Below are 13002 nucleotides of genomic sequence, written 5' to 3' on the forward strand. Positions count from 1 at the left end.
AATGAAAACCATAGATTCCTGAGGTAATTTTAAGTCGAAAAACTTAAGAGGTAATTTTCTCGTTTTCGTCCCGTTGTCGACTTACCACGGTTTTTATGATTTTTGCTCTCTTTATTACAGTTTAAGTTTGTCTCAAAACTTTTTTTTCTGCGGACAACCGTTTTTAAACAATTTTGCATCAAACACAATTTTCTTCGTTTTTTAAGTTGTTTTTTACACTTTCATATCATTTAAGTCAAAAAAACACGTTAATGAGTATTAATTTTTTGTGCTTTTTATTAAAGCCCAGTTTATTTTAATAAAAAAAAATAGTTTTATTTCATAAAAAAGGCTACTGAAAGTAATTAAAAAAAAAAATAAACAAACTGAGTGAATTAAAAAAAACAATTTTTAAATACAAATTAATTTAAATGAATTAAAAACTTTTTCTGAGCTGTTGTGGTTAAGAAAAGAACAAATAGATAAAAAACGAAAATTATTAGAGGACCGTTTTTAAAGAAGTTTAGTTTTCAGCGCATATTTTGCCATATGGCGTTGTACGAGTTTTTTACCATGTATACATACCAGATTGCAACATTTGCGGCCGCAAAGCATCGCAAAATTCTATATTCCAAAATCAAATAATTTAATTTTTCTAATTTAATACATTTGTACCTACTTTTTCCTTAGGGGCGTTTTGTCACTGGTGTGGGGCGTTTTACCCAGCAAATGAGTTACAAAACGCCCCACTTGAACTTTTTTTAAACGATTTATATATAATATATGCTAACCTATTTTAGTAGGTACATATGAATATGCCAAAAGTAAGAAAAAAGACTATACTTTTTATATTTACCAAAAAAACTATTAATTTCCTTTTTTTTTTTTGTTTTATTAAAGATTCAAAAAAAGTGGGGCGTATTCTATAGTTTTACCTTACTTGAGTGCTTACCCACTTACCTCTCGATTATTTATTTAATTGATTTTGTATAAAATTTTGCAATATTAGTGACATTTTCTTATCACTATTTAATGACCTGGTAGTGTTAAGTGAAATACTAAAGACTCCATTCTAATAAATATCAAAGTTCCTAAAAAATTAAAAAAAAAACTGAAACATATTTTTTTCCTAATTTTGTTTTTTTTTTTTTTTTAATTGCATTTAAATATTAACTCTTGAAATTCAAGATTGTTCTACATATCCAACAGTTTAATAACACAGGTCTACAAGGTTTTTGGTGCCTAGACTAAGATATACTTTTCTTTAGGTTTTCGGTGAGATGAATTCGAATCTGAAGTCAGATATATCCTATCAGCTCCCGTTTTTGAAATAATACCGTCAGAAGATGTAAAAATACTACTTTTGAGGTTATGCTTTTATGTGAAGACATTTTTTTTTAATATAAATTATAACGATTTATATAAGAACTATTTTCCTACTTTCAAGATCTGTTTAAATCTTTTCGATATCTTTTTTATTGTTCGAGATATCGTCAGTTTTTTGGCTTATTGTAATGTATCAAACAGAAATCACGTTTTCATCTCCTTTTTTAGTAAAAACACACTTATTTCATCTTAAGATATCTCGGGCAGTATAAAAGATATTGCAAATTATTAAACAGGTCAGAAAAATAGTTCTTATAGATTTATGATTTATATTTAAAAAAATTTTTTCAAATTAGGTATGGCTTATCATCAAAATTGGTAAAAAAAAAAACGTTTTTTTGCATTTTCTAACGGTAACGGGAACTGATAGGATATTTTTGACTTCAGATTCGAGTTCAACACACCGAAAACCTTCAGAAAAGTATATTTTGTTTCATGTTGGGAAAATCTTGTTAACTTCAAAATAAGTCAAAAAACGATTTTTTTGAACTTTCTAAGGGTAATATGTCAAAAATGAGAGCCGATAGGATATTTTTGACTTCAGATTCGAGTTCATAACATCAAAAACCTATAGAAAGTATACTATAGTGTCCGCACCAAAAAAATAATTAAATTTTGTAGACCAGTGTAATATATACAGTGCTGTGAAAAACATTCCGGATTTTTTTGTCATTTTCATCAAATGAAATTTTATAACACAAAACTGGAACAAAATATCGTTTTAATATTTTTTCTAGATCGTTAATATATTAGTTAAGGAATTTGAACACAAAAAAATGTTCTTTAATACATTCAAAAATTTAAAAAATTGAAAAATGAAGGAAAGTCAGAATTTAGTCTGTGCAAAACTAACCGGATTTTTCAAGGATTTCGATTCTCGGTGTTGAGGTAACGGTTTTAAGCGCCATTGCTGTAAAATTTTTGTTTGTGGTGACAAACAAAGTTGTAAGCTTTGTGAATTGTATAAATTATTTAATGGAATAACGGAAAAAACTCATTTTAGTCATAAAATTCGTTACTAAGTCGTAGAACACATTCAAACCGAAATAAAACAAAAGTTATCCCTTTGGGATGTAGTAAATTACAACGTCAAGTGAGTATGATATCGTCAAAAAGTAGAAAAGAGAAAAATCAGTTGAAGCAGATCACTGGGGTGGATGCCATAACAAAATATCCCTAAAAACTGATAGGCGAATAAAGAGTTCTTTGATAAAAGATCCGTTTGCGACTTCTTAAACTATTTGTGAGGAGCGTAATCTGTCTTCAACATAAAGTACAGTAAGGAAGGCTTTGAGAGATTTGGTCTTAATCTCTTTCCGCTCGGAAAAAAATTAATTCCTTAATACTAAGCATTGTCTAAAAAGGTAGGCAATTAAAGGATCTTAAGAAGAACTTTAAATTTTAAAATAAAAATACTTCATCATGGTTGTATTTACAAAAAATCATCTGAATTGCTCGATAACAAAACGGAAAAATATGTTTTTCAATGATAAAAGCAATTTTAATTTGTTCTATTCCGATTATAAAATGGCAGCCAGGCGCTCCAGCATGGACATGTTTGAAACCAAAACAATATGCTCCCTACCGTGAAGTACAGCAGAGGATGATTGATAGTTTGGGGTTTTTCTAGCTGCAGGCTCTACCCCGTTACACCAAATCAACGGAATTATGGATCATTTCCAGAATGGAGAGATGTTGGAGTCGATAATGGCTCCATAAAAGGAGAAAGAAATGCCTTTACATTGGCTCTACCTGCACGTTATGAAGCCAAAAATTCTTAAAAGATCGTAAAACAGTAGTTCCGGGATAACAATACTCCTGGCTTGGAATAGCCGTAACAATTATCCGACTTAAACCCCATTGAAAATTTGTGAGCCATCTTTAAGTGACAGGTAGAGAAGAAAAAGCACACCTCAGCAACTAACGTACTTTGAGCTTTGAAAAATGACTAGGAGCATATTCCTAGTTCTATTTTATTTAATTTGGCCGAGTCCAAGCCTCGTTGGTGCCGAGCAGTTTTCGAAAACAAAGGTTTCTTAACAAAATATTAACTTTGAACATAAACATTAAAAAATCCGGTTAGTTTTTCACAACCGAAATTCTGGCTTTACTTCATTTTTCAATTTTTAATTTTTTTGTATGTGTTAAAGGTCATTATTTTCTGTTGAAATTGCTTAACTGATATATAAACGACCTAGCAAAAATACTAAAACAATTGTTTGTTTTAGTTTTGTGTTATAAAATTTTATTTGATTAAAATGACAAAAAAATCCGGAATGTTTTTAGCAGCACTGTAGGTTAGACCATGTTTCGAAGTGTTGTGCTATTTTAAAAACTCTAATGTTTAAAAAAAACAACGATACAATTTAATTTTTTTAGAATACCATACCTAAATTGACTGTCCATATCCATTTCAAAATTTAACACCAAAATCACTTTTAAGTTAAAAAAAATACCAATTAGAATATTCACTTTTTTTATAGTGCAAATTCCGGCTTGACCAATTTATAGACAGACTTTAATAAAAAGTAGCCTGGTTATCTACCTGTTATGTGACATAAGCTTGATCCTGGGCGAGAAATTTCATTTATGACCACGATTTAAGTCAAAATAACTCATTGTGTTCTGCTGCGTTCTATCATAACGGTAAGATCTAAAACTACATACAATGCTAGATAGCTTTTTTGCGTCTAGTGCACGCAGCGGAAATTAAATTTTTCGTACATACCTATATTAGATTATTGACAACAATCATTGTGAAGTCTAACTATGGGCGAGTATTGGTTTCATGAAAGTAAAATTTATCAAAATAAACACCACCTTACTTAACGTACACAAAACAAAGAATGTTCGTCAAGCTTTTAAATTTTCTGGGCTTCAATTGTTCGGTTATTACCTACGATTAGTCGAAACAAGCAACGAAGTTTTTGTATTTCCAATGTAATTTTAATTTATCTACCAAAGCTGCGAACACTAACAGCAAGAACGTGCGACCATTAAGTGCATTTTATTGCATTAGGCATTTGAGCAAACAGCTAGACAATAGTATTTTTTTTTTTCTAAACACAAGCTACAAAGTGTAGCTTCGGATATACTTCACATTGTATGGCATGAATTAGTAGCTATAATTTCTTTAAGATACGCGCATCTATAATAATTTATTTATATCATTAAATTTTTGTTTTTATTTAACTGATTATACCTATCTTCAGTATGTGATATCCGTTTCGGTCTTATCAATTCAATTTTAAATTGCTTGATTCTGCGATTGAGTTGTGTTGTGTTGTGTGCATTCAGTCTGAGTAAATAACTTCATTGGGTTAAACCAACATAAAAGTTGAAGAAATTTTATATTTGGGCGCCTTGGGGTTATTTGGAAAATAAAATGCCAATAACAAAGAAAAGTAATTTAATGTAATTAAGTGTTTTTTTAAATATTTTAATTTTTCGCCTTAAAGCAGCTCCTCAGCGTCTTGGTGTTCGACATGTCCAGACTTTTATGGTGTTTCTCTGTTATCTTCTTAATTTTATGGGCCGTATAAATTGCTCCTTTGCACTCGTTGCTATGACAAATGCAAAATCTGCTAATCCTGATTTTCCAGTAAGTAAAATTCCTCTAATTCCTCAGGAAGACTTAAATCCCTTTTGCTTATAGGAGTACAAATGGAATGAAAAAATCATTTCCTACATAATTAGCGGTGCAAATATTGGTGCAACTTTAACCATAATTCCTGGAAGTTTTATGTGTCGCAAATTTGGAGTTAAAACAACTATGGCTTTATCGACTTTTGGAACATCTATTTTGAGTCTTTTAACACCTATAAGCATTCCCTACGGAGGATGGGAGCTTTACTGCGTTATCAGACTTTTTCAAGGCATGTTTCAAGGCATATTCTTTCCATGTGTGTCCCAACATTTGGCAAATTGGGCACCACCCAATGAAGTTACTCGCTTGGGAGCCTTATCTTACAATGGTGTTTCAGTTGGTATTATTTTAGCCATGTTCACATCTGGCTTTATTGCCAAATCAAGTTGGGGTTGGCCTGGGATATCTTATTTTGCTGGTGGACTTGGAATAGCTTGGAATGTGATGTGGCAGATTTATGGAGAAAGTACTCCAGCCACATCAAAATTCATCAGTCCCGATGAGAAGGAGTTTATTTTAAAATCACAAATTAAAACAGATGGCGCCCAACGCAAGGTTCCGATTCCTTGGAAAGCTATTTTTACATCACCTGCATTTTTGTCTTGTGTTGCTATGCATTCAGCTGGATATTGGGGTTATGTTACTATATTACTTGAGATTCCGTTATATATGAATGGCATTTTGCATATGGACATAAGGAGTAACTCGATTTTTTCGTCGCTTCCTTTTGTGGCAGTTTTCGTGATGTCATTTATTTATCTCTTCTTTTATAATATTCTTATCAAGAAATATTCAATCAATATTGCAAAAAAGATTATAAATACACTTGCAATGTGGATTCCAGCTGGAGCATTAATTTGGGTTGGATTTTTGGATGAAAATCAAAAAGAATTAGCCATTGTTCTAATGGTTATTATTGTTGGTATAAATGCAGGTGTAACAGTTGGAAGTGGAATGAATAATATTGAACTTGCACCAAATCATGCCGCATTTCTTGGATCAATATTGGTTACTATGAAAGGTGTAGCTTCAATAATTGCACCTTTGTTTAAAGGTTTTGTTGTTAGTGATACGGTAAGATGTGTTTTTTTTTTACTTTTTCAAGGTCTAAAAGTGTTTAATATAAATTTTTCTTTTTTTTAGAATGATCGTTTTCAATGGCAAATTGTATTTACAGTGGCTGGGTTGATATTTTTCTTTGGAAATTTACAATTTCTAATATTTGGTACAACTGAAAGGCAACCATGGAATGATGAAAATTTTTTGAAGTCAAATCAAGAGCAAATAAAATTAGAAATAAATCGAGAAGAAGATTTTAATAAGTCAGAATTGAATGGACTTATTGAGAAACCTTCTGTGGTAATAAAATAATTTTTTATAGTTCTTAAGAGAAAATAAAAGACTGAAACTTATTAAAAGAAAATAAAGGCTTGCTTTACAAGGTCCTAACAATTTCCAAGTAAATGACTTGGAACTGAAAATGTCATTTACGTTTCAGAATTTCAATCGAACAGCACATGATACATTAATCAGACAGAATATTTAAGAACTTCGAATGGCTTCTAAACTCAGAAATACAAAAACTCCAGATTCAGGGAAGTACAAAATTCCAAACAGAAATTGCTTTTTACATCCAAAGCAATCTCTGCTTGGACTAGTTTCCAGAACATCTTTAACAACTAAAGTCGTGTTAAAAAAATGTTCGTTCTTGTTGATTCTCATGAAATCGTGTGACCAAAATCAATATTTGTATGCCAGGTTTGCAAGATGTTCTTATTAAAATTGAAAATGGGTGTTAAATAATTCCAAGTTCTGTTATGTTAATATGGTTTTATAGCTCAGGGAAATTAGTCAAAATATGGGCATGAAATCGCATTTTTCGCGGGACAAAATTTTTTTCATGGAATGTGTTCGGGTGGTTGTCCTTATCATAAAAGTCAATTTGTTGGGATAATTGGAGGTTGGGAACAGCCGCCATCTTGGAAAAGAGATTGGTATCGTTTTTAATGAATAGCTCCATTGTTATTCATTTTAACAAAAACTGACAAAGGTAAGACTTATTAACAATAAAATTATCTAAAAAACCATATACAAAACAATTCCGTGAGTTGATTAAATAAAATTTTATAGTTGGTCAAAGTGCGTGTTTGTATCACAAGGTTGGGGCAAAATGACATTTGTTCATATATCTGACGAACTTTTGATTTGTTTGGATAATTCTTCAAAAATGAATTATTGTATTTATAATTATCTATAAAATGAGACCACAATCGTTATTGTAACCATCATATTGTAGAAGTAATCTAACTCCGAAACTCTCCATGTACTAGTCAAAAGTGAGAAAAAAGCTAGTTTTTTGCTAGTAGGCCGAGAAAATTTTGGGAGTAGAGGTACAACCAAAATATAAGTACGCAGTTTTGCAGCCATACGCGCCTTAATATCGATTTCAAATGTCTGACAACTCTGATTTTGTGCTTTATACGGTTTTCGGGGGGTTAAATAACTTAAGTTTTCCACTTAATGTGAATGGGCTAAATTTATCTTATTTCCAATTATAAATATAAAAGCTGATGCTCTATCATTTTTCCTAAATCTGGACACCTCAATCTCTGCGATCGGGTTAATAGAACTCAGGATATAAGCTTTTTTAACTAACCATATCACGCTTTTCAATTCAAATAAACAAACAAAATCTAAACAAAAAAGCCTCTAAAACATAATCGCATCAACAACTTATATCTTGAGTTCTATTGGTCACATCCTCAAGATTGGGGTGTCTAGATTTAGGAAAAATAATAAAGCACCAGCTTGTATATTTATAATTTCAAAAAGTATAAATTTAGCCCATTCTTATTAAGTGGAAAACTTAAGTTATTTAACCCCCCGAAAACCGTATAAAGCACAAAATTAGAGTTGTAAGAAATTTGAAATCGATATTAAGACGCGTATGGCTGCAAAACTGCGTACTTATATTTTGGTTGTACCTCTACTCCCAAAATTTTCTCGGCCTACTAGCAAAAAACTAGCTTTTTTCTCACTTTTGACTAGTACATGGAGAGTTTCGGAGTTAGATTACTTCTACAATATGATGGTTACAATAACGATTGTGGTCTCATTTTATAGATAATTATAAATACAATAATTCATTTTTGCAGAATTATCCAAACAAATCAAAAGTTCGTCAGATATATGAACAAATGTCATTTTGCCCCAACCTTGCTATACAAACACGCACTTTGACCAACTATAAAATTTTATTTAATCAATTCACGGAATTGTTTTGTATATGGTTTTTTAGATAATTTTATTGTTAATAAGTCTTACCTTTGCCAGTTTTTGTTAAAATGAATAACAATGGAGCTATTCATTAAAAACGATACCAATCTCTTTTCCAAGATGGCGGCTGTTCCCAACCTCCAATTATCCCAACAAATTGACTTTTATGATAAGGACAACCACCCGAACACATTCCATGAAAAAAATTTTGTCCCTCGAAAAATGCGATTTAATTTACTAATTTCCCTGGGCTATTAAGGTACTAAACATTTTGGTTTTTGATTTTTTATTTATTTTTTTTTTGTTTGTTTGTCATAATTTGTAGTTTTGATCAAAAACTTTTTGAATAAATCAAGAAAGTTTGTCAGATAAAATCTGGGGTGGAATCGGCTAAAATGATATTTGACTATCATATTTTTTACTATCAAATTTGATAGTCTACTATTATCCATCTGTGTAAGGTGATCATTTTGAGATCATTTTTAATTTTGGTTTACTTGGTATCACTTGGGTTTGAAATCTGTCAAACGTCAGTAAATTCCAAAATAACCGATGAAGCGTTTCATTTTTTCACTTCCATAGCTACAATAATTGCGAAGACAATTATTAAAAACATAAGTTTAAATTTTTTAAAACGCTTAAAATAATAATTTATAACTTTTAATATCTATATGTTGAATATACTCAAAAAAGTATATTATGTTATTCGAAAATTTTTTACGAGGTTATTAAAAACACAAAATATTATTTTGAAATTATTTTTCTTGTGTACAAAGGTATGATTGCACATTACTTCGAGTCGAGGAGGTAAAATATAATTTAATTTGTTCCTCAAGCCTGACTCTTTTATTTTCTATTTCATAATCATTTACTTTATTTTAATTTTGTAGGCTTAAAATAATTGCAAAGGCACAAAAATATTCACTTTTTCCCAAACATAGTAAAAGCACCACGAAAACCATGAAAAAAATATGCTACAAATGTTAAATTGTATCAAATTGACACCAAAATAGGTGTCAGCTGAAAAGGTCAAAAAAATATAATATCAACTATCAAAAATCAGCTTACACGATTCCACCCCTGATAATTAAGAAAACTGAGTCGCGACTGGGGAATCATTATTTAAGACTAATGCGATACAATAACCTTCTTTTAATATCCTTAACTAAAAAAAAAAATGTCTTCATAATTTTCGTATATTTTTAATATAGTTGATTCTTGTATCTAAATTGATATTAATTTTTTATACAGAAATGTTAAAAAAAAAAAACAAAAAATTGGGATTTATTTTAAATGGGATCGGGTCCAAATTTTGGCTTCAAAATTCTGCTTTTCAAAATTCTGCTTTTTTAAAGAAAATTCTGTTTTTCAAAATTCTCCTTCTTTTCTATTCTGCTTTTCAAAATTCTGCTTTTTAAAATTCTGCTTTTAAAAATTCTGCCAGCATTATACTTGAACAAAAAAATTCTGCCAATTCTGTTTTTTTTTTATAGCATATGCGCTGACTAAAGAAAAATACACCTCATTAATGTAATAATTCAACATTGGCACTTTCCTAAATTTTTTTGTTTAAGTGTCGCAAATATTTTTTAAAATGCATAGACTGACTTTCTTTCAAATAAAATCTATAAATTATTGGAACCGATGTTGTTTAATACAAGATATTCCTTTTCTTATTCAAATTTTTGAGTATTCATCTTTATTTGACAAATTAAAAAATTTTGAGTTATTTTCGGAAATGTTTAGTATTCAAAACCTTTTCTTAATATTTTCAAATTTATTCATTTATAAAACAAAAATTAATATACATTCAAAGGATGCAAATTATGTAGGTAAGTAATCAAATAAACAGATAATTTTTCAAGAAGATGATTTTACAGAATTTTGCAAAAAATTAAAAAAGGGTTTGGAAAATGTTAAAAAGCGCGCGCTTTTGAACATTTTCCAAACCCTTTTTTAATGAAAAACAGAATTATGAAAAGCAGAATTTTGAAAAACAGACTTTTGAAAAACAGAATTTTGAAAAGTAGAATTTTGAAAGCAGAATTTTGTAAAGGAGAATTTTGAAAGCAGAATTTTGACAAAAGAATTTTGACCCCGGCAGAATTTTGACCCCAACCCATTTTAAATATTTGATCAACAGAAATCCTTGTTTATTTAACGACACTAAACATACTAAAATTTAATCTTTTTATATTAATTTCTAATAAGAATTTTATTAAAAGATATTACAAATATATTTCAATTCAATGCCGAATGTATTGAAAGTAAATCAAATGTATTCGTTTCTAAAATATAAGTATTAATCACAAATAATATAATAATGGTGATATTATTGTCTCTATTTCATCTGTTTCAGAAACTGAGGCATGTAAAATTTTACTGCCGATCAAAATTTATCTGAAATGTATGCTTCGAAAAAGGCGCCTTTAAATTAGTACAAATTTACAATTTTTGATTAAATTTTTTTTTTTTTAAAGGTACTTCAAACAATGGATGTTTTTCTTTTTTAAAATGGCTGCTGCTGTCGTTTGATTAAAATATAATCACAACAAAAACATTACTGTTAAAAAAGGAGCCAAGTTCTCCTATGTTGAAATTATGCTGGCACAAAAAGTACTGAGATGTAAAAGTGTACCAAGTTCTAAAGTTTGGGTTCAAATTCGTATCAATAAAATTTTGATTGTTCTCTTGACAATTTTTCTTTTAATTACCGATTTTTAAAGTTATTTCAAAGATTGCCAAGTAAACAATCAAAATTTTATTGATACGAATTTGAACCCAAACTTTAGAACTTGGTACACTTTTACATCTCAGTACTTTTTGTGCCAGCATAATTTCAACATAGGAGAACTTGGCTCCTTTTTTAACAGTAATGTTTTTGTTGTGATTTCACTACTTTTTGCAAGGTATGGCTGTAGAATTGAAAATCTCTATATTTGATGAAAATTCAGTGAAAATGGGCGGTTGCCACGCCCCCTGGCTGAAATTCTCAAACTTTAAATTTTTCCTTTGTATAAACTACCAGCTCTACCATTCTACCAAATTTCAAGATTCTACGATAATCAGAAGTGCTCTATAATATTTGATGATATTTCAGCGGAAATGGGCGGATGCCACGCCCCTGAATTGAAAATCTCAAATTTTCGATTTTTCCCTTTGTTTACACCACAAGCTCTATCACCGTGTAAAATTTCAAGTTTCTACGTTAACGGGAAGTTCTCCATAATTTTGATGATCTGTCAGTGAGTGAGTGAGTCAGTCAGTCAGTTACGGTTTTTGCGATTTTTGAAGCCCTATATCTCAGAAACTACTCATCGTAAAAGGCTGAAATTTTGTGAGGAGTTTGGTTTTGACAAGTTCAATAAATGTAGCGAGTTTGAAATTTCTAGCATCTTTGGTGTGGAAGTTAGAGGAGGGTCGAAAATGGCCTAAGTTTTTTCCTGTAAATAAGGATGTAGTGCCAAAGTAGCTAGAGAACTTGGCTGGGCACTACCGTGCCCCTTGATATTCTTGTATTAAAATTTAATACTTTTTATATTAGTTTTTAATAAATTTGTATTGTATTTTAACACAATTATATTAAAATGTAATACAATTATATTAAAATCTAATACAGCGGTATTAAAATTCAACACAAGGTTCGAATTTAACACACGGAGCTTATTTTCTAATAATTTTCGTATTACAAGTAGTAAACTTAATACTGAAATAGGTATTGAAATTTAACTCAAATGACTTCAGCATTTAACTTAATCATTTAACAATTTGCGCCAATTTTATTAAAAAAAAAACGGCCCTAACCAGTCTGGTCAGTCTTTTTTCGAAATGAAATTTTGAGAATTTGGTGTTGTGAAAATGTTGCTACATAATCAATTATTTCTATTTAAACCCTTTTGTATAAAAAAAATGCATGTGAAAGCGTTTGAGCAGTCATGATACGAACAAGAGGAAAAATTTTCAAGACAATTTTTTTGTGGATTTTTTATCACACGAACGCTTCTTTGATTAGCCGGCTTTATACATAAATAATAAATATTTATACAGTGCGCCGAAAGCTTAGCTACAAATTTCATTGAACTTGGCTATTGGGAAAATTCCAGAGCAATGTTATACGCGAATTCGGCTATGCACCTTTTGCTGTAGGGGTGTGATAAAAGTTCTCTCTCATGCTGCTTTTCTTGTTGTTACATCGTAAGTTGAGAGTAAAAAGTGCTCATTTTAAACCTTTTTGTTTAGAATGGCAATCAGATCGACCGTGAACGTGACCACAGCATGAAACTGTTGCAATTTTATCTAGAAAGCTATTTTAGCGCTTATTATAAAAAAAAAACTTCTCGGAATGTTTGGTCTTATTCGAAAAATTAATTGTTGTACTTTTCAAACATTTGTAGAAGGAACTTAAGTATATTTTTTATTTATTTATGAAAATCAAAAACTAATCTGTGCACGTGCATTTTTAAAGGTGTCATTTTAGTAAAAAAATTTTTTTTTTAATAAAAAAAATATATATATTTTTTTTATGGATCTATCCCCCACAGGTTTGTTGATGATTTTTATTTGAATTTAGACTTTCGTATGTTTAGGTAATGTTTCGGTGAATATTTCATTTTTTTAAATAATTTTTAAATTTTGCAGTTTTGTTGGCTTATTACAAATTTTGTTCTTCGTATTACGTATAAGGATTTTTTTTCGTAGTTTTAAAAATTTCCATC

At 29.9% G+C, this 13002-nt stretch overlaps 1 protein-coding gene across 2 annotated transcripts; it reads left to right on the forward strand.

Moving 5' to 3' along the window:
* Positions 1-4512: 4512 nt before the first annotated feature.
* Positions 4513-6423, forward strand: LOC129906686 (putative inorganic phosphate cotransporter). Of its 2 annotated transcripts, none has more exons than XM_055982570.1 (4): positions 4513-4769; positions 4824-4966; positions 5021-6085; positions 6155-6423. In XM_055982570.1, exons 1-4 carry the CDS (start codon positions 4751-4753, stop codon positions 6380-6382), a joined length of 1455 nt encoding a protein of 484 aa, XP_055838545.1. In that variant the 5' UTR covers positions 4513-4750; the 3' UTR covers positions 6383-6423. The 2 variants fall into 2 exon arrangements, with proteins under 2 accessions (XP_055838545.1, XP_055838546.1); XM_055982571.1 differs by having other exon boundaries at positions 4515-4769; positions 4827-4966.
* Positions 6424-13002: the final 6579 nt, after the last annotated feature.

Source organism: Episyrphus balteatus, chromosome 1, assembly GCF_945859705.1.
Source record: "Episyrphus balteatus chromosome 1, idEpiBalt1.1, whole genome shotgun sequence".
Classification (NCBI taxonomy): domain Eukaryota; kingdom Metazoa; phylum Arthropoda; class Insecta; order Diptera; family Syrphidae; genus Episyrphus; species Episyrphus balteatus.